General features: G+C 50.6%; 2 protein-coding genes across 2 annotated transcripts; both read right to left on the reverse strand.

Moving 5' to 3' along the window:
- Nucleotides 1–997: 997 nt before the first annotated feature.
- LOC124655273 (myosin heavy chain IB-like) lies at nucleotides 998–3,610 on the reverse strand. Its single transcript, XM_047194195.1, has 8 exons — nucleotides 3,477–3,610; nucleotides 2,536–2,616; nucleotides 2,366–2,454; nucleotides 2,139–2,213; nucleotides 1,838–1,899; nucleotides 1,684–1,764; nucleotides 1,216–1,605; nucleotides 998–1,105 (listed from the first exon to the last, which is right to left on the reverse strand). Exons 1-8 carry the CDS (start codon nucleotides 3,597–3,599, stop codon nucleotides 1,011–1,013), a joined length of 996 nt encoding a protein of 331 aa, XP_047050151.1. The 5' UTR covers nucleotides 3,600–3,610; the 3' UTR covers nucleotides 998–1,010.
- Nucleotides 3,611–6,920: 3,310 nt separating this feature from the next.
- On the reverse strand, nucleotides 6,921–11,605 carry LOC124657490 (aspartyl protease family protein 1-like; the record flags this gene model as incomplete). The annotated part of the gene is made up of 10 exons (XM_047196035.1): nucleotides 6,921–7,427; nucleotides 7,516–7,587; nucleotides 8,041–8,098; nucleotides 8,189–8,291; nucleotides 8,376–8,449; nucleotides 8,534–8,669; nucleotides 8,758–8,982; nucleotides 9,073–9,308; nucleotides 10,861–10,993; nucleotides 11,181–11,605. Coding segments are annotated over 10 exons (1,692 nt in total), but the record flags the coding sequence as incomplete, so codon positions are not given.
- Between the last annotated feature and the right edge of the window lie 10,476 nt (nucleotides 11,606–22,081).

Below are 22,081 nucleotides of genomic sequence, written 5' to 3' on the forward strand. Positions count from 1 at the left end.
GGAAGATTCCTAGAAAAAAAATGATTGATGGCATTGTTGTATGTAGGAACAAAGTACTAGAGATCTTTTTGGCTCCTGGTTGCATATGCTTCTGAATTTGAAATAATTTTTGAACATAATTCAAAATGTCAAAAGAAAACCTGAATAAAATTTGACGCATCAATCTCGACATTCTATCTGCTCATAAAATTGTTTGGCAGAAAACCGATATATTTTGCGTTGTGTGTGTAAAAAGGACAATTTGGTGCTTAAAAAAATTCGAGAGACATTTCTTTATATTTGTTACACATGAAACAAAAAAATGTCAGTTTTCCGGATAACTGCATGGACAGAATGTCGAAATGTACACGCCAAATTTTTGTTCAGAAATTTTTGAATTTTTTAAAAAAGATCAGGTGGCAGGAGCCTATGCACCCAAGATCAAAAGTGAATTTTCACAAAGTACATATTTTAATAGTCAAGGCGCAGCAAAGTTCAAAAAAACCTATCATATTTGCAGGTTTTCAAACGAATAATCTGAATAACCTTAAGTCAACAGAATCGAACAGTGTATACGAATTCTGCTAGTATCTTGCTGCTTTTCATAAATCGTAAAGCATGAAAACAGCTTTTGAACTCCCTTAAACCGTAATCCTAGAAGCTTAAGTAGTTATGAGAAATATGAGTACTAAGTATAACTTACATTTTAAACACAGGACACAAAACGAAATTGGCACGCTGTAACAGAGAACAAGACTTCGTTTTATGTAAAAATTTAAAAGAATGCCCTGCTCTAAACCTTTACCAACTGATAGCTACAATTAGTTTGACATCTACTTGGAAAAAGAAAGCACGATCATAACAGGCTCTACCCTACAAACCTAGTCACAGATCAAAATCTGGCCGCATTCACAACGAATGTCAAGCTTATACAAAGTATATGTCAACTGACAAACAACACAGATGATACATCTTCATACTTGGAGCAGGCATCCAACTAAGGGCAACAGCTTCAGAGAGCTGCAGGCAGCTTACGCAGTGGAAGCGGCGGCGTACACCATGCCATTGGTATTGCCACCACGCCCTCTGCCCCGGGCTGGGCCTCTCCCACGACCACGGCCGCGGCCTGCAGCACAGACATGGATGCAGAAGTTCAAAGGTAGGTGTATACATACAACCAATTTCATAGAAGGAACAGATCAAAAAAAGTCATAGAAGGAAGCTGTGTGCCCCTACCTCCAGCAGGTGCAGGAGGTGCCTCATCGTAAAACCCTCCGTCTTGCTGATAATCAGGCTGGCCACCGTAGCCACCGTAGCCACCTCTCCTGCCACGGCCCCTGAAACCACGGCCACCACCTCGGGGTGGTGCTGGTGCATCGTCATAATACCCTCCATCTTGCTGATAATCCCGGTGGCCACCATAGCCACCTCTCCCTCCCTCTTGCTGATAATCAGGCTGGCCACCATAGCCGCCTCTCCTGCCACGGCCTCTGAAACCGCGGCCTCTACCACGTGCATAACCATTGCCTTCATAAGCTGGAGCATGGTCAGCATACCCATTGCCTGCATAAGCAGGCGCATGCTCACCCTCCCAGCCACCATCACCATACTCCACATATCCGTTTCCTGAAAATCAGTGTGTAAGGGACAGGGGTTGCACATTTTACATTAAAACAAGATTTACAAAGTAGTAGTTAGCCTCACCACGTGCACCTCTACCCCTTCCCATTCCCCTTCCACGACCTCGACCACGTCCTCTTCCTCGTCCAGGCGGTGAGTGTACATCTACAAATACAGTGAAATATGAAACCATAAAGAATATTTTTAAAAAAGACACTAAAGCGAAACTAGCTATTACCTTCTTCATTATCATATTCAACAAATGGCTTCACCTTGTCTGCTGGAAGTGGAGATTGATACCTGCTCATATAATTTATTCAACCCATCATACACAAGAAAATATAACTATTGCTAATTTGCAATTTTACAAGTTCATGCAGCAAGCTAATATATTTTGATAGACCCAAGTCAAATGGCCCTGTCAAAGAACATTGCAATTAACTAGCAATCCTCCAGACAACTGAAGAGGGTAGCATAAAAGCTACCAAACAAGATTTTCTTCTTATCAGATATACAGTTAACAAAAAAAGCATCCATACCCGACAGAGGAAGTGTCCAGCTCCTTCTTTGAAAGAGTTATAGTAATCATAGACACATGCCTTGTTGTCTCAAGCCTGCAGAAAGAAAAGTTCAGATAGCATCAGAAGAGCAATTACATATTTCATCTAAAGTAAGAACCCATATTTCTAACATACTGATAGTAACAATCAACTACTAAAAAATATCTTAGCCTTCTATGCTAAGATCTTCTTAAAATGTCACTTACGGGAGTAGGCCTTCCTCCAGTGGCTCCCACGTATCAGTAATATCAGTAGATTCCGTGGCGGTGTTTTGATGGAGACCCACAATTCTCCTCTGTGCAACAGAAGAGCAACCACCAATTAGAACAAGTCAAACTTAAAATTTACAAGCAGAGTAGTAGGGGTGAGAAAGTACCTTGATCAATTCTGCAATCATGACAGTCTTGTTTATGGCCCTTCCCATTGCCTTGAATACAACTTCATCGCAACCTTTGTCCTTTTAAGTATATATATTGCAAAGAATCAGCCACAGTACATTAATGTTAATTTCGATAGAAAATATAGCCATGTAAAATTTCGATGTGAAGTATTTTAGGATGCCGCTTGTACACGCTTAACTTTTACAGTAGAACTACCACTAGATGGATAGGCCCAAAGCATAGAGAACTGGTCAAGCAGTTATAAATCATCGTGCATCCTTGACAAAGGAAAAGTAGCAAAATAGGCCAAGGAGAGGACTATTGAACACCCGTAATGGAAGGTAGTGGGGCCTAAAATGAAACTCATAAAGCGCACCCCGCTGAAATCATTGGAACAATGATGTGACGCACATTCCATTACGGGTGAAACGTGGATGGGACATACAGTCACAATCAATTAGGCAACAGATGAAGGAATAGTGTGCCACGTACTAAACCCACCAACTAAAGTGATTGGACATGCAAAAGGGGAGACTAGACAAGTATCGGTCGAAGTTTGAAGTCAAAAAAAAAAACTATGGAAGAGTACACCATTTGTTCGCCACAATGCATTTTATCTAGAACATAAGCCTAACCTGCGATACAGTATATTCAACTATGGTGACGGTATTGCTAAAATCTTACTAGTATCCTACCAAACAGAGCACCATATATATAAGCAATTTGTTCCAATAAAACATTAGAGGCAACTATACCCACTAGCCTCAAATAGTCTGCATTGGCTACACGGGCTTACCACATCAGTACGGCAGTCCGTACGGACCAATCATTCAGCTAACCTTTCTAACAATGTCCTAACCAAACAGCTTATCTTATCAGGCGCTAAACAGACAATTCAAACCGCGCGCGCAACGGGCAGCAGCGGGCGGGAGGGTACCTGGAACAAGGTGGTGGCGTAGGTGATGTAGTTGCGCATCCTGCCCTGGGTGGTGATGCGGATCTCATTCTCCTTGATGGGCACCTCCTCCCTGGGCTTCTCCACCCTCTGGTACCGATCCATCCCTGTTCGCTCCTCTGCAAGGCCACAATCACAATGCGCACCACGACCACCCTCTCAGATCCAACGAAACACAGGAGCGCGCGGCGGCAACAGCAATGGCGCGCGCGCGGGCGGCGAGAAGGCATTACCTGCGGTGCGCGGCGGCGTGGTCGGCTGGCTGGCTGGCGGCTTGTCGCGGCGTCGATGAGGTAACCGCCGGGTAGGGGAGGCAGTGAGGGCTTTTATACGGCCGCCTCCCGTTCGGGCGGGCGGGACCGGGTCGGACTCGCTCGCGCGTCTAGGGTTTTGCGGGGGGGAAGTTACGGGATTGCCCCTGAGCCCACGCTTCGGGGTTTTTGCGGGTCGATCTCCGGGGACGGTGCCGCGTGTACGGCTGGGATTCGTGGGTTCTTGGAGAAGGTCTGTGGGCCTTAATAGTTTGGTTTTGGCCCGATGGGCCTAATTAGCTGTTAAGTTTTCGGTCCAGCAAAATAGTAACGGTTCTTTTTTCTTTGGAATTTCTCAGGGAAAAAACTTTTTTTCACAAAATATTTTCTAGATTTGTTGTTAAGGATTTATGAAATGGTTTCTAGAAGGATTACAGGTTGAAGGACATGAAAATTAACTTTACACACCATAGACATTCGCTGAAACTATTAATTGAAATGACCGTTCTCATTCCACGGTCAAACGCATGATTTCAACACTAAATGATGGCCACCAAAACGAGCCCTTATACAAAACATACATGTGCATTCTAAAAGAAAAACGTCAAAATCTAGAGTGATCACCTAATATCACACAATAAACCCTGCCACCACCTTTTGTGCATCTGCCTCCAACCCTCCTCTACCACCGATGGATCGCCGCCCCGCCTTCTCCACTGGATTGACTGGTGTGGGAGCGCGGGGAGGCTCTGGGGACACATGTAGTTTGCATCGTTATTGTTGTTTTAGGGTTGGGTTTTGGTCTCTGGTTGACGCTTCCAAGGCAATGTCGTCATCGTTGACAGTCAATAAGTCCACCGCACCTCGACATCGTTCCAGTGGGTTACTTCCTGGCATCGTTAGGAAGCTTGTGGAGGTTGGTGTGTTGACTGTGATCAACCTAGCATCGGTCTTCTTCTCCTTGTTTTGGATTCTTCGGGATTGGCATCGTCAGCTGCAAAGATCGGTGATTTCCCGCAGCATGTGTGGGTACTACTTTCTTGTCCCGACAATTTCGATAGTGACACAGAACTCTGAAGGAGGCAACATTGGTGTGTCACCGGTACATGTGTGTGGAAGACTATATTCTATTTTACTCTTTTGCCAAGGTTTTTTTGGTGTTTGATTAATATAGAGCCTCAACTCGTCGCAAAAAATATCTGGAGCAGTAAATATGAGAAAAAATTCTTTCTTTTAAACGCGCCTACCATACAGAAAAAAAGAAGATATGGTTGATCTACAGAAAAAAAAAAGGCAGCATAGTTTTCTCTACGTGCATTGTATGTGCTTGAGCTTAGCATTATATTTTGGTGCAAATTGAAATTTCTTGTATAAACCATAGAAGTGCATAAGATGTAAACGGATTGGATCAGAGCAGATTTTTTCGTAGCATATTTTTTACCATGTTTTCTTTCTCATATTCAGATCGGAGCAGATATTAGTCGGCTGCGGATTTGGATGAGAATATATGGGACAGCGGATTCAAATTAGAAATGAGCCGAGAACCAACCTGAGGTTGGGTGGTTAGGAGGGTGGTTGTACCCCCAGCCCACCAGAGTTCAAACCCCAGGTTTGACATCTGTGTGTCTCATAAAGGCGGAATATTCATTCAGTGGGAGGCGACGTTCCCGTCGATAGCGAGGCGCCTGTGGTGACTTCGTCAATTTCAAGATCCAATCCGCCGGCTCAGTCTTCCGAAGGTGCTCATAGGGGTAGGGTGTGCGTGTGTGCGTTCATAGGGGTGAGTGTATGCGCGTATGTGAGCGCTTGCGTTTGTACTGTGTTTCTCAAAAAAAAAAATTAGAAATGAGCCGGACTCGGGCCAGAAACAAAAATAGTCAGATAGATACTCTCATGGATAAGTAATTATTTTTCTACCAAAACTTGAGAAAGATTTAACTTTGCAGCCTTGCATAAGTCAATTAATTAAGTAAATAGGGACATAACTGAATTTAAAATCCAAGCATTCACAAGATGGTATAAAAATAAACTAAATAGATTAACCATTAGTCTATCGGTGGTAGTTAGAGCCTAACAGTATCTCAAGAACTACTATCTCTGTGAGATTGGTATTGGCTTTTGACTCGAAAATCGGATTTTTCGGTTTAAAACATTTGGATAATCCTAATTATTTTCAGATAATCCATATCTGCATGGTTTGTTATACCATATTCTATACCGTATCTGGGGCGCCAATTCGGATTGGGATATATACTTATCCACCATATTCGTTCAAATCGGATTTGAATATCTTAAAATATGTTCGGAGCCAGAGTCGGTGTGAAAATTATCCTATCCATTTACAACCCTGGATGTGCATCATGGTATAACATCAACAGCAGCAAAAAGTAACCCAAAATATGATCAGTGAAAAAGGACAAAATATTCAACTAAGTGTAACTGCAATGACCCTCCGTTTATGTTCATGTCATTTTGGTACATTTTTGTATGTGTTTTTGAAGATGTAAAAGTTCTAAAACTGCAACAATGAATATTTTGATAATTTTTAAACGAACTAGCTAAACCCTAAACTCAAGCACACCCATTTCTTTCGCCAGAATATAAACGCATAACTGTAAATCGTGTGTGCTTTTGGAAAACAAAATGTGTTTTAGAAAATAAATAATTTTGACCTTAAATTAGCATTTTGAAAAGGGCAAACTCACTAATGGCGCAACAACAACTGACTCCTGTTGAAGGAATAGAAACCACGGAAAATAGCACAAATGCAGAACAATCTGCTATTTTGAGTTAGTTATACATATAACAACCTGCAAAGCACCTCTCCTCCTGTTATTTCAAAACATATTAATTCTGCACCTGCATAATATAACAAACTTTATGAAGATCTATACTTGCTTCAGCTAGATGTATGCTGAAACCTGCTACATTTCGCAGCTGGCGCAACAACAACTGACTCCTGTTGAAGGAATAGAAACCACGGAAAATAGCACAAATGCAGAACAATCTGCTATTTTGAGTTAGTTATACATATAACAACCTGCAAAACACCTCCCCTCCTGTTATTTCAAAACATATTAATTCTGCACCTGCATAATATAACAAACTTTATGAAGATCTATACTTGCTTCAGCTAGATGTATGCTGAAACCTGCTACATTTTGCAGCTGAAGTATAAGGCTGTAATCGCTGTATCATCATTCATTTATTCTGTGGTTCACTCAATACATCCAAGAGGTTTCTACATATACATGATCATCCACCTCGTCACAGACCGCATTATTACCAGACATATCAGCACTAAAAAATCAATCAAAAATGGCCTATAGCTATCTATGCAACTCATCCTGTGTTCTATCCTGTAACTCCTACGGTATCTACACAAAAAATGTGTGATCCTGTATCTATATGTGATTAATCAGTACAAGGTAATGCCAGGCAGCTCAGCCTGATCAAAGGCTGGCCAAGCACAGCAGAGCAATGCCGGCGATGAGGGTCCGGCTTGAGTGCCACTGGATAGACGAGCTGGATGAAGGCTGGGGCACGTCGATCTGGGTGATGTTTGGTGAAGGACCCCTTGTGGCTTCCGGATTAGAGCTACTTGGCCCCAAGGCGGGTTTCGTAGGAACGGATGAAGGATTTGGGTTCACAGGAAGCTTGCTTGAGTTGTCGACGTTGTAGCCTGACGATCATAACAAGCACATTGTGTAAGGGCATTTTCTGGACTAGTAATGGACCAAAACCGAAAATAAAGTTCAGAGGGTACTCACAATTGAATGTTTTCCAGCCCAGGACAAGCCTCTCACGGTCGAACACAACCTTCAGCCCGGACATGAAATTCTCTGCAATGGAAGTGACCAAGCAATAAGCGGTAAGAAGAAGGCAGATCATCTGCAATGTTGTGACTTAGTGAGCAGTTTAAGACATATCATGGCAAAAGGTATAACCTTTATAGGCAATAATGATTTAACAAAGAGGTTGCACATGGATAGTTAATGCTGAAATATATGAGGTTTTTGCATAAAGAAGTACAGAAACCTGACAAATAAGCTAGCGAAGCAGGTCTAAAAATGAACACTACATCCGGAAAGTAATAATAAATCATCAATCATTGGTTCTTTCTAACAAACATATGCTACCAACTCCATCCGGGGACCCAAATTAAGGATATAAAGCTAGATGGGGTAACCCTTTGCACACCTCAAACATCACTAGTATGGTTCAGACAGAATCTAAAAAAAAATCAGAGCAAGGCATCTTTATATAGTCTAAGAGTGTAGAGAATAGGAGCTCACCGCCAATTAAGTTAACACCTTCACTCTTCATGATAGCCAAGCAATAACCAATTGGTTTCTGTTCCATCATAGAGCAGCAAGATTATAAACTAAGTAGCTATGGGTTACTTGGCTGGAAGAAGATTATGTAGTGTAAACTCTATCTCACCGAAGAAGTATCTGTTATGACAATGATTGGGTTATTGACAGGAAATAAACTGCCACCTTTCGTCGTCAGACTTATGTTTGGAGTGTTAATGTCTCCCTTGGCACTGGAGAGTAGCATATCCGTCAGGTACAGACAGACAGTAGCTTGTGAACATTTATATTCAAGGCAGGTCACTAGATAAACTTACCTTAGGGTGTAGCAAAACTCAAACGGCAATGAAGAATCAGGCTGGTTTTTCTTCTCTTTGGCTTGTGCATTGAACTGAACAAGAATTGATACAGATGAGAGCCATCGAGAAATTGTAAATATGGTCAAATAACTGCTAATTTGGTAAAATCTACTTACAGAGGTAGTGATCTCGGTATACATCGGGTCGGAGAGAGCGGTGAACGAGGTACCGGAGTCCACCACAACGCTGAACTTGGTGCCGAACGTTTTATTTCCGACCGTAACGTCCGTGACGGTAATGTTGTAATACGGACTGCGGAAAGGGGAGCACGCCACCGTGAGTTTGACAAAACCTATTTCTAGTTTCTGAAACAGTGAGATTCAGTAACAAGCAAACATACTTCTGTTTATAGATGTTCAACGGTGTTTCCAGCTGGTCCGAGCTTCCGGTGTCCCCGAAGTTGATCCTGCCATGACCGTCTTCTCCGAAGCACATGGAGAAGGAGTTGGCAGCGATTCCCTTGCTCGCCAGCAAACTAGGCACCGACTTGCTGTCCATGCCGAGCCCGAGCAGGCCGTTGGGCGCCGCGCTGCCTAGGAACGAACCTGTCTGGACCTGTCCACAGCTAACAATTCACAAAAATTCAGCATGGCAAAGCGAGCAGTGGCTCAGGATTATTTAAGAATGTAAAAGATCATGAAGGACATATACATACCCGAATGTAATGGGGGCCTGGGTGATCTTGGATTGCCCGGACTCGGTGGTCAGGTACAGGACATCCTCCACGAGCACCCCGTTGGAGGAGGTGTTGTCGGACAGGTACTGGATGCTGTAGGGGCAGCTGCTGCTGGCGGCGCCGCATTGGGTCTGGAGATCGCATAGGCTGCTGCTGCAGGGCACCTTCCGGCTGGTGCTCGACTTCCCGGGGCTGTACACGTCGAACCTCAAATCCTGCTCAAATTGTTTACAGTTACACATCAGTAATTCAGCAAGACATGTAGCGTTTTGGTGTTATAAGAGCATGTCTAACAGGCCCCTTAAAACCCGCCCACCCCGTAAAATTCCGGCGGGATACGAGGCAGGCGCGGTTTGGGCAGTCTAGCAGGCTCCGTATTCGGGCCGGCCCGCTTCGGCGGAATACGGGGCCCAGGATATCCGCACCGCCGCCCCCTACTTATACCGGGCGAAGGTGCGAGTGAGGGGTTAACCCCTCACTCGCAACCCTAGCTCCGGCGTGCGCCACCGCCTCCCCAGTTAGCTCCGGCGAGAAATCCCGCGCGCCCTAGCTCCGCATTTCAACCGCCGGTCAACATGTACGCACGCCGAAGCAGTACCGCATCGCCGGCGAGCGGATCGAAGCGATCCCGCTCGCCGGACACCGTCGAGGAGGCATGGCGTCTCCAATGCAAGCGGTCCGCCGCCGGGAGCCGCCGTGCGGCGTGCAGGTACGCCGGTGCCCCGTGCGTCCCGCCGAAGCTCCAGTGAGTTCGCCGCGGGCGGCGGCGGCGGTACAAGGAGGATCCGCCGCTCAAGCCGATAAGCGGCCCCGACTTCGACAAGTGGCACGCCGAGTGGGAGCGCAACCGCCGGGCGAAGGCGGCATGGGACGGGCGCATCGGGAGCACCAGCGGCGGAGGAGCTCTGCTCGCCGGCGAGGAGGAAGAGGAGGAGGAGGAGGAAGATCCCCTCTTCTTGCAGGAGATAGCAGCATCCTTCAAGGACGACGCCGACAAGAAGAGGGCGGAGGAAGAAGAGAAGGCGGCGGCCATCGCCGCCGTGAAGGAGGCGCAGGAGGCGGAGGCGGACACATACATCGTCGACCTCTCCGAGCTAGAAGTCGCGATCCATTTAGGATCGCGAAATTCGATATGTCTATATGTTGATCCGTATGTATGATCGACTATCTATGAACTATGACTATGAACAAGTTTCCCGGGGTTTTAAATTTACGAATTTACGGGGTGAAATACGGGATCTGCTAGACAGAACGATCTATCTAGAAGCACTTTTTTTATACGGGGCGAAATACTCGCATTTTACGGGGCAGAAAAGTAAGGGGCCCGTTAAACATGCTCTAAGGGTCAATTCAGGCAACATGATTCAGCAACTGTGCATGAACAATCAGCAAGAATTTGTTTTCAAAAGTCTTGGTTAGCAGTACAGTAGTGTTTTTTAAGGTCGGTCATCAGGTCCCAGCTCGAGCTGTCGTGCTCCTAGAAAGGTTTCCACTGAACCAGACGGCACGTGCTGTGCCTCCGTGATTTTTTCCCTTTTTTCCCCCGAAATATGCCCGAACAACTCCACCGCGGAAGCATGTCTACCACCAACTAATAGTCCCTTTTTCGTTTGCGCGCAACTAATCCGATCGTGATCCGGTAATTATCACCAGAAATATCTCGTGGAGCAGAACTAACAGGAGCACGAATCGTAACAAACAGAAGAAAACAAATCAATGGAGTCAAGAGGGTTGTGAGGAAGGAGAGGAGTAGATGGTAGTACATACGCCGTAGGTTGGGTCGGAGAGCGGCGCGCACTTGACGCAGTCGCAGGGCACCCAGAAGAGGTCGCTGCCGGTGTCGAGCGCCACCAGGAACGTCACGTTCGGCGTCCCCAGCGCCACCACCGCGTAATGCAAGCTGCGCAACCACCGCCACTTCTTTAGTTAGCCCGAAAGCAAGAACGACAATGACAGCAGCTTTCTGTGCTTTACCAATCAATCGGTCTCCGTTCGTCTTCCCCGGTGGCCGGGTGAGGCCATGGAGAGTCGGAGACGGTGATGGGCAAGGTGATTAAGGGGCAGAGGCACAGGGCAAGGGCGCTTACAATCCGAAGGCGTTGAAGCGGAAGGTGTCGTTGCCGTCGGCGAAGGCGAGCGGGCCGCCGGGCGCGGGCGCGGGGGCTGGTGCGGAAGCGAGGGAGCGGCGGCGCAGGTCGTGCCCCGCCAGCGCGGCGTAGTACTCGGCCGTGCCCGCCGGTGGGGCGCGGTGACCGGGGTGGCCCGCCGCCTCCGCCCACTCCCGCACCGTTGAAGAGTACCGGTGGTGCACGTCCAGGCTCAGCGCCTCCGTCCCTGATGCAGCAGCCGCCGCCAAGGCCGCAACCAGGAGCAGAGCCCGCACCGCCATGCCCGCCGCAACTCCAAAAGCGGAAAGTGATTGCGGCTTTACAGGGTAGTAGCAGCGAGGAAGGAAGGAGAGAAAGAAAAAATGGTAGGTGCTTGGCCGCGGCGTGGCTATATACTGTATCGATCAATGAATCTATCCTGGAGCAGTGGAGGCGGAGACGAGGAGGAGAAGACCGGGAGGATCACCGCGTCTGCTCGGGCGGGGTGAGGTGGCCGCTCGGTTTCGGCGGGACGGCGACGGTATGGGGTGGGAGACGTCGGACGTCAGTGAGCTGGAAGCTTCGCCTTCGCTTGGACCGGTGCTCGTGTTTCTTTTGATTATTTCGTGGGGGGTTTTGGTGACGGCGATGTGGGTGGAGGGCGGTTGCCTGATTTGGGTCTCCGGTTCACACCCTGGCTCTGGGTCTCGGCCGACCTGTGTCGTCTCGTCGCGTTGTTTATTCAGGCAATCGATCATTCAGGCAATCGATCAGTCAGGTGGGTGATGAGCACCAGCAGCACGAACGGCGTCTCGGGGTCTCCACACAGCGGCTCATCTGTAGTTTAGGTCGTGTACAATGAGAAGGCACGACATTCCTTATACCGTCACATTATCTAGAGATGACATGACAGTACATACAAATCATACAATATATTATCTTTTATAGTTTTTCCTAGCAATTAATGATAATTGATTAAAATTGGTAGAAAATTATGTTGCTAAGAAAAGACATGTCGTACAATGGAGAAAATGTCTTTCCTTATTTTCTATAGATCATCTCTTAGCTAAGAGAAGACAACCTTCTCTCCTTTCATTCTCTCTCCTCAAACTAAGCAAAAATCTGACGTGGCACCGCTAAGAGAAGGCTGACGTCACCCTATTGTACGTGCCCTTAGGCCATTTCCAGCTGCAACGTGTCATCTGTGTCTGTTTTGATCTGTGTGGACACGTTAAGATTAAAACCCTAGCCCATCGGTCCACTACAAACGAACTAACATGTCCGTGGCAATCCATTTACAGTTTAAATTTAGACTCCAACTATGTAAGCAAGGGCATGGTTGTAGCTGCGCGAGTGTCCGTGCCTAGCTTCCTCGGGCCCGCCTGCCAGCATCTCGTGCCCGCTTCGTCTTCTGCAAGTTAGTTTTGGGGGGGCGGCGCTGAGGTGGATTCCGGTGCGAGCGCTGTCATGCGCAAGTCCTCGGCATTCCGGGAGACGAATAATGACCACGAGGCAGGCTCTAGTTGACCACTCCCGCCGGCTGTACGACGAGGAGCGCGCAGTGTGATGGTCGGCTGCACGCCAATCTTCCCGCATGATGGCTGCTTAGCTCGCATCGGGTGCCGGTGGCTCTCGTGCCACACGCAGCGTGAGGAGATCCGCCGCTGCCAGTTCATCCTTCCGCCCGGTATGCAGGATGACTCGCTTTGGGCCGGACTCCTACAAAGGGGAGACGTTCGCCTCGTGAGAGTTATACCAACGATGCTAAGAATGGTACCTAGACGACGTGTCTTATCTGAGCCGTGGCTTTGGAACCCTTAATCGACCTCAGGAAGGAGGACTAGGCATCAGTGGCGAAACTAGGGTTTTATCTATTCTTATTTAAGCTATATTTTCATTTTCAGCCCACTTGTAAATTACTTTTATTAATATATGAATTTTTATCAGAACAAAATTGCATCGGGCCGTTAGGACAGCCTGACCCAAACAAGTGCTAAGATTTAGTCATTTTTATTTATGTTCACGGCCGACCCAAACATGGTATCCACCGCTGGAGACGTCCCCAGGGAACACGTTCGGATTCGGGGTCGGGGGTCAAGATTGGACGAACACCGTGGTCTGGTGCCTGCCCGATCAAAAGTTCCGGCAGACTTGGACTAAGAGCAAGACTAATAATAGAGCCCGTTGCCGGTTGTATAGCCTTGCCACGTCACTTGGAGTAAACAAAAAGCCCATCCATATACTAGCTAGATGTTAGACCGGCAGTTTAGTGGGCTCTAATTCCTATTTAATTATTGAATGCATGCATACGATTGGAGGTAGGCTGCTGGGGAGCTTCTTTTCTTGGTCGTTGTGCTATAGCCGGGCGGTAGCAGAAGCGCCGGCTCTCTCCTCTTTCCTCTTGTCTCTCTCCTCTACCTAAGATTTTAATGACATGGCAAATGTTATAGCCGCTGACTAGGCACTATTATACTTGCTCTAAGTAGACTGTCATGGCTTGTTGACGTCTAGAAGTTCAGTGCGTACGCCGCGGGCACTGAGAACAAGAAGAAGAAGATGCCACTGAGTTCCCAAGATCGTGACATATCATGGAATTATATACTCCTCTATCATTTTTTTTTTCAGAAAAATGTGGTGAGGAAAAAGAAGACGCAGCACTGATGATCACATCTCACACGGACGGAATGGGTAGCAGAGCAGTATACGATGGGGTTTCTGTGATAAATATAGATGAGATTAGATGGTTTTGGCACACCTCTCACGGGGTGGCTCGTATCTCTTATATATGCACAGGGATTACATGATAAGTACAAAGGCTGGTATGATACAGCTATTATCTCGGTAGGGTTTGGTAAGATACCAACAGCCTCTACGTGATACGCACGCTAACAGCCTAACAGCTAACTATCTGTTTAACACTCCCCCTCAATCACAACCGGTAAGGTTGAGATTGTATCGAAGATTCCGAAGCTGTTGCGTGCCTATTGGTTTGGTGAAGCCGTCGGCGAGCTGATCTTGGGAAGGAACAAACCGAACCTCCAAGGCCTTCTGAGCTACCCTCTCTCGTACAAAGTGAAAGTCCACCTCTATGTGCTTTGTCCGAGCATGGAACACCGGATTAGCTGCAAGATATGTGGCGCCAAGATTATCACACCATAGTACGGGGCTCTACCTTGATAAATCCCAAGTTCACCTAATAACGATCGCACCCAAATAACTTCAGTCGTAGCATTTGCAAGTGCCTTGTATTCAGCCTCCGTCTTGGACCGTGCAACGGTGGCTTGCTTCCCGGAACTCCATGAAATAAGATTGGACCCAAAGAAAGCCGCAAAGCCACTAGTAGACCGCCTATCATCGGCGGAGCACTGCCCAATCCGCATCCGAGAACGCACCGAGAAGAGACGAAGAGGACTTGCGTACACGAAGGCCAACCTCCTTCGTTCGTTGTATGTAGCGAAGAATCCTCTTGGCCGCAGTCCAATGAACATCAGTGGGTGTGTGCAGGAACTGACAGACTTTATTGACTGCATATGAGATATCTGGCCTCGTGAGAGTAAGATACTGCAAGGCTCCAACAGTACTCCGATACCTGGTAGCATCCTCTTCAGACAATGCATGGCCCTCTACCTTGGACAATTTTTCCGTGGAGGACATTGGGGTTGTTGCCGCCTTACAACCAAGCATCCCGGCCTTCATGAGTATATCGGACGTGTACTTGGTTTGTGACAGGATAATTTCCTCCCTTGATCGCCTCACTTCAATGCCCAAAAAGTAGTGGAGATTACCAAGATCTTTGAGTGCAAACTCAATCCGAAGATCACGAACCAACTGGGTGACTGCCTGAGAGGAGGAACTGGTAACAACAATGTCATCCACATAGACCAACATATAAGTGATGACACCATCATGATTATAGATAAACAAAGATGTATCCGCCCTAGAAGGGAGAAAACCAAGTTCCTGCAATCGAGAGCTTAAGCGAGAATACCAAGCCCGTGGAGACTGCTTAAGTCCATAAAGAGCCTTATCCAACTTGCGGACATGCCGCGGAAAGCGTGCGTCTTCAAAACCGGGAGGTTGACGCATGTACACATCTTCTTCCGAACGCCATGTAAAACGCATTCACGCACATCCAAGCTGTCGCGAGCATCCAACCGCGAGAAATAGCAAGAGATAGCACCAGGCGAATAGTAGCAGATTTAACAACTGGACTGAAAGTATCAGCGTAATCAATGCCATACCGCTGTTTATAGCCTTTAGCCACTAACCGTGCTTTGTAGCGATCGATGGATCCGTCGGCACGGTGCTTCAACTTGAACACCCACCGACAATCAATGAGATTACGACCAGACGATGGGGGCACTAAGTGCCAGGTCTGATTGCGCAGAAGCGCCTGATACTCCTCATGCATGGCTGCCGTCCAGTTCTTGTCAGCAAGCGCATCCTCAAGCGTGTTTGGTTCAGTGGGAGGAGCAGACACAGCCGAAAAACCCCGTCGCCTGGGGTCGTATGGAACTGTACCATCCGTACGGACGAGCTCCTTGTGGATATTATTGCGCAGACGCGTGCGCATGTGATGGGCAGGGGCTGAGGGCATCTCCAACGGGGCGACCCATCCCGCGCCCGCGCGTCCGGATGGGTCGATCCGGACAAAAACCCGGCCCAACGCGGGACGCACGCGCAGCGGACGGCCGCGGCGTCCGAGCGACGCAAACCCGGCCCAAATCTGGGCCGGGCTTGCGTGGCCGCGGATGGCACGCGGCGTCCTCGCGTGTCCGCGCCGTCCGCGTGGGTCGCCCACGCTGTCGGTGCCCCGGTCCTATTAAATGTGGATCGGGGAAGTGGACTGTCCCTATCCGATCCCCACTTTCCACTCCGGCCGCACGCGCGAGCTCGAAGCTTCCGCGCCGCCATGGCCCCGAAGCGCGAGTTCTCGCCATCCGCCAACGACCACGAGGCCGGCGGCCGGCCGGCGCCGCGCCGGCGCCGTTCGCCATGGGGCCGCCGGCGACGCCCGTACGCGACCGGATCTACGTCACCGTAGCGGTGGCGCGGATGTTCCGGGGACGCCGGCGTCCCAATGCCGTGCGGACGTGCACCTCACCGCGCGGCGCTCGAGCCCGGATCGGGTTCCGGTGCCGCCCATCCCGGCGTCCGGCCGCGCCGCTACGCCGAGATCCGGGCGCCGCGCTCAGCTGCCGGCGGACCTCGCGGAGACCCCGCGTGCGGCGACGCAAGTCCCAACCGGGACTTGTGGTTCGAGTGGAGCACGATGCGCGGCGGCGCACGTGCTTCACATCCGCGACGGCGCGGCCTCGCGCGCGGCCGAGCACGGCTGCTAGGCGGGCCGGCCGCGCGCCCGGCGGCCTCTACATCGGCGAGCCCGCGCCCGGCCCCGGCCCCCGGCGCGGCCGCGCAGCCCCGGGAGGAGGAGAACGACCGGAGGCTGCGGCGGCGCTCGCGCGGCGTCCGCGGCGAGCCAGGACCTCGACGAGCCGGCCAGTGGCCGGCCTCCTCGCCGAGACGCCGCGCACCTCCGCGCCGGCGGAGGCGGCCGGAGAAGGCCCGGGGAGGACGCCCGAGCGGACGCGTGGGCCTTCCTCCACGGCTGCGCAGCCGTCGGGAGGAGGCCGCTACGCGTCGCGCGGCGGCTCCGGGAGGAGGAGCCGCCGGGCCGCGCGCCCAGCGGAGGAGGAGCCGCCCGGCCACGCGGGCGGAGGAGCAGCTCCGACGAGAGTCCGCGCGGAGGACACGGTGCTGCGCGGCCGGCGAGCCCGCCGAACGCGCACTCCGCCGGGAAAGGGCGCGGTGGGACCCCTGGCCGGAGTCCCCGGTGCCCTCCCGGCGTGTCGAGCCGGGCAAGCGCGTCGCCGGCCGGCGGCGTCGTCGTCATCGACGCTCGACGATGACGAGTACTACCGGGGGTAGTACTGCCGGCGGCCATGCGAGCTCGCAAACCCCGGCTAGGGTTTGCTTTTTTTAGTTTAAAGCCATATATGGCTTTCTTTTGTGTAAAATTTGCCCAAAATAGGGCTAAGTTTAATGACCAACTAGTTTAAATTTATGTTTTGTTCTTTTCCTTTTTTATTTTCATTTCTGTTTTATTTTATTACCAATGCGCTGCGTCCGCGCGTTGGGCGCGGCGTGCGACCCAAGCGGACACGCGGACGCGGGCCGCTGTCCGGGTGTCCGGTTCGACGCGCATGAAACGGCCCAAAACGGACGGCCCAGCGCGTCCGTTTGGGTCGCGCGGTTGGAGATGCCCTGAGGGCGCAGCTGGACGTGGCGGCGAAGTGTTGGTGCAGGCCGCGTCGTCCGGGGCGGCAGCGGCTCCATCGCTGGGCAAGGTCACGTCCGAAGACGCGAGCGGGGCAGGCGTGGGCGAGACGGCCACCGCTGGAGAGGGCCCGTGCATGGACGCATCCGAGTCGGGCGTGCGACCAGATGGAGATGGGGCCAGGTCGAAGCGACATGGCGACACGGGGCGGGACCCCCCATCAGCGGAGTCCATGCGTGCGCCCACGCCCGGCGCAGACGAAGCACGCCCATGCATGCGAGCCGATGGCGGAGTTGCGGGATCAGCGTCGTCTGACCCCGGTTTAGTGCCGGGACTGGAGCTAGCATCCGCTCCAGGATTAGCACAAGGATCCTGTTGCCGAGCGGGATCTTCTGCGCCACCTGACCTTGTAACCTGCACGGGAGACACAGGAAAAATTGGCTGGGAAGCCAAATCAGTGCATACGGCATGTGAGTCAGGTAAACCAACATCAATACTAGGACTACTAGCATCGGTACACCCCATAGGTTCCAATGGAGGAGTGGCAAGAATTTTGGCAAGGAGTTCGGGTGGTGTGGATGAAGGATTTTCAACAGAGTATGGGAAGCAATCCTCATCAAAGACGACATCACGCGAAATATAGAGACGGCCAGATGACACATGAAAGCATTTGTAACCCTTATGAATAGGACTATATCCTAGGAAAACACACCGTTTGGAACGAAACTGTAGTTTGTTGTTGTTATAGGGGCGCAAGCAAGGCCAACACGCACAACCAAATGTTCGTAAAAACGAATAATCTGCAGTGATGTAGCAAATAGTCGAAAAAGAGGTGTGGCGTTTTGAATGGTGCGACTAGGTAGTCTGTTGATAAGGAAGCATGCGGTGATAAACGCCTCGTCCCAAAAGCGAAGCGGCATAGATGCATGTGCAAGAAGGGAAAGTCCTACGTCAACAATGTGACGATGCTTTCGTTCGGCCGATCCATTTTGTTGATGTGTGTGTGGGCATGAAACATGATGTGCTATGCCTATTTCCTTGAAAAAGGTATTAAGTTTTTGGTACTCGCCACCCCAATCTGTTTGCATGCAAAGGATTTTATGATTGAGGAGACGCTCAACGTGAGCTTGAAATTGCAAGAAGATGCGGAAAACATCCGCTCTACTTTTAAGACAATAAATCCATGTAAACTTGCTGAAGTCATCAATAAAGCTTACATAAAACTTAAAACCACCAGAAGAGGTGCACGCAGGCCCCCAAACATCGGAGTACACGAGCTCAAGAGGAGCATGAGAAACACTAGATGATCGAGGAAAGGAAGCTGATGACTTTTCCCCTGTTGGCAAGCATCACAAACAGAGGATTTATTTGACTCACGAGAGAAAGGCAAACTATTGTTTCTAAGAACTTGATCCACCACTGGAAGGGCGGGATGGCCTAAACGGCAGTGCCAACGATCACGACCATGCTTGACGGCGGAGAGGGCTTTTATTGGAGAGTTTGCTTGATTGCTGCGACGAATGGGATAGAGGCCACCTTCACTGGGACCGCGAAGAAGAACCTTCCTCGAAGCACGATCCTTCACAAGAAAATAGTGAGGGTGGTATTCGACAGAGACATTATTATCGTTAGATAATTTATGAACGGAAAGCAAACTCTTTGTAGCTTGAGGAACATGCAGCACATCTTTAAGAATTAAAGGTTGATGAGGTGTACTAATGCTAGAAGTACCAATATTGAGAATTGGCATACCTGATCCGTTGGCTGCATGCACTTGCTCCTTTCCTGAGTACCGCTCGTGCATGGTCATCCTGTCAAGATCGCCAGTGATGTGGTCCGTCGCTCCACTGTCGGTGTACCACACAGGCTCGACGGAGACGTTGTTGGCGGAGCGCTCTTCAGGCTGATTGAAGGAGTGGTCGAAGCGTTTGCGGCACTTGAACGCGTTGTGCCCATCCTTGTTGCAGAGCTGGCAAGTGACTCGCGGCTTGCCGTTGCCGCCGCCGCCGCCGCCGCCTTGATGTCCACGCTGGTCGCCACCACCGCGTCCGCCTTGTCCGCCCTGGCCGCCACCACGGCCGCCGCCACGGCCGCCACCGCGGCCACCTCTGTAGCCGCCGCCGCCGCCGCCGCCCCGTGACACGTTGTGGACAGAGGAGCCCGACCCAGGGAGCTGCACCTGGTTGATGTCGTGACGAAGCTCGTAGTCCAGGAGGTGCGAGTAGAGGTCGTTGACCGACATGGGGTCGGCGCGAGTGGTGACGCTGGTGACGAGGGCGTCATAGGAGTTGTCCAGCCCGGTGAGGAGGTAGATGATGAAGTCCTCCTCGTCAAGGTCCTTGCCGGCGGCGGACAGAGCATCGGTGAGGCCTTTCACCTTGTTGAAGTACTCCACCATGGTCATCTCCCGTTTCTGCAGCGTCGCGAGCTGGCGGCGGAGCTGCATCACACGAGCACGGGAGTGTGTGGCGAACTTGCGCTCGAGAGTGCCCCAGACTGCCGCTGCGGTGGACTGGAAGAGCACCAGTCGCAGCGTGTCCGGCGAGAGGGTGGACAACAGAAAGCTGAGGCAGTTTTGGTCGCGGGAGAGCCAGGTGAAGTATGCAGGGTTGACGGTGGGCGTGACACCGTCGATGCCGACGATCATCTGCGGCGGCGTAGCCTCCGTGCCGTCGGCAAGTCCCATCCAGTGCGCGCCGCGCAGGACAGGCAGGACCTGCGCCTTCCATAGGAGATGGTTGTCGTGGGCGAGCTTGACGGTGACGAGGCCGGCGAATGACGACCAACTGAAGGAGGCCGTCGGTGGCATCATGCTGGAGGCCACCACTGGGCCTGCCTGAGTGCTTGAGGACGGCGCCGTCAGGGTCGGCGCGAGCATGTTGACGGAGGGGTGGTAGCGTGGTCCGGCGAACGGCATGAGCATGCCAGACACGCCTGGGATCAGGTTCATCGGGGCGGTGCTCTGAGGGAGCTCGGACCCTGAGATCGCGGCGGAGATCGCTTGCGAGAGTGGCGCCATGGTTGGGAAAACACCGGCAGATGTCACCGGAAGGACCGCGTCGGAGACGGCTGGGATGGTCGCGTCAGAGACGGCTGAGACGGTCGCGTCGGTCATCGCCGGGAGAGTCGCTGTGGATGCGGGGATCGACATGGACGTGGTTTGGGAAGATGGCTCTGATACCATGTGATAAATATAGATGAGATTAGATGGTTTTGGCACACCTCTCACGGGGTGGCTCGTATCTCTTATATATGCACAGGGATTACATGATAAGTACAAAGGCTGGTATGATACAGCTATTATCTCGGTAGGGTTTGGTAAGATACCAACAGCCTCTACGTGATACGCACGCTAACAGCCTAACAGCTAACTATCTGTTTAACAGTTTCGACTTCCGACCCGAGAACAACTAGCATGATCGTCTCTCCGGTCGACACGCTCGAACGAACCCCATCGTCGTCGCGTGTGGAAAGCCTCGGTACGGTCAGTCCGTCACCATATCCACATGACCGACCATATCGTCCGTGCGCCGCTGGCGTCTACGTCGCTGGTCGACACACGGCGAACCAGGCAGGCAACGCAAGCAGCCACGGGCGCAACATGTCACGGTCACCGCAGAAAAGAGAAATGTTGAGTACGGTTAGGCCTAGGTCCAATCAGGCAGGCAAATGTGATGTTCCTTTGGTGATCGAATCAGAGAGAGCGCCACTCGATCTGCAGAGATGATAACATCTGTCGGCAGACATATCCACGTAGATAGGTACGGGCGGCGATCAGCTGGCCGAGCATTTTCCCATCACCAAAGCAATTTTTTCATCAATCATATACTCAACTCCTTTTGTGATCCTTTAACACTCCATATTTGTTTCAATAGGTACACAACATAGGCTGTTTCGTCTGACTATAGACAGGGTTTCGTAATACAAAAATACCAGTGAAGCACAGCCAAGATGGACACCCTACTACTGATCGGTGCTGAGCTCTCCAACACGTGATGTTCGTGTATATACAAAATAATTGTCATATGCATCACCTAGGCTAAAAAAAGGTTTTAACAGTTCATGATCGCAAAAAACGGCTCAATATTTTTACATCATGCCCTATAATCTGCAACAGTGATGAAAACATACAACACCTCGGAGTTGGTGTAAACGCAAAAAGGTCATTCCTGTGCGTCCCAACCGTCATTTTATCTCCTTCCCCGCGTGCCGGCTCTGGCCGGCAAGAAGTGCGACGGCCGGGGTCCAACCAAAACGGGGGTCCATTATTTCTGGCACAGTGCATATAGGAAAAGGTAGAAGAAAAAAATTAGGCCCATCTAGCAAGCATGCAGCCTAAATTGGGCCCATTTATAGGATTTGCCCTGGGGCCCTCCAAATCCTACAAAGTTGCCGCCTCCGCCACCATTGCAGCCCGCTGCTTATACATGCAGCTTCGCCAAACCGGGTCGCATCCAACCCTCCTAAAAATACGTTGCGCCGCCGCGTGAGGAGCAGCACCGGGTTCATCGGTGTCTGAATGCGTCCCTCAAGCCGTTGGGCCGCCTAGATAACCCAGGCCGAAAGCGCCTATACTCGGCACATTTGAGACACCGGAACTCGTTGCACGAGCGTACGACGCGAT

This window comes from Lolium rigidum, chromosome 5 (assembly GCF_022539505.1).
Source record: "Lolium rigidum isolate FL_2022 chromosome 5, APGP_CSIRO_Lrig_0.1, whole genome shotgun sequence".
NCBI lineage: Eukaryota > Viridiplantae > Streptophyta > Magnoliopsida > Poales > Poaceae > Lolium > Lolium rigidum.

Coding starts and splice junctions, on each gene's coding strand:
- LOC124655273 (XM_047194195.1), bottom strand. CDS start 3,599: ATGGATCGGTACCAGAGGGTGGAGAAGCCCAGGGAGGAGGTGCCCATC. Junction 2,617..3,476: donor ACGCCACCACCTTGTTCCAG/GTACCCTCCCGC, acceptor TATACTTAAAAG/GACAAAGGTTGCGATGAAGT. Junction 1,765..1,837: donor TGAATATGATAATGAAGAAG/GTAATAGCTAGT, acceptor CTGTATTTGTAG/ATGTACACTCACCGCCTGGA.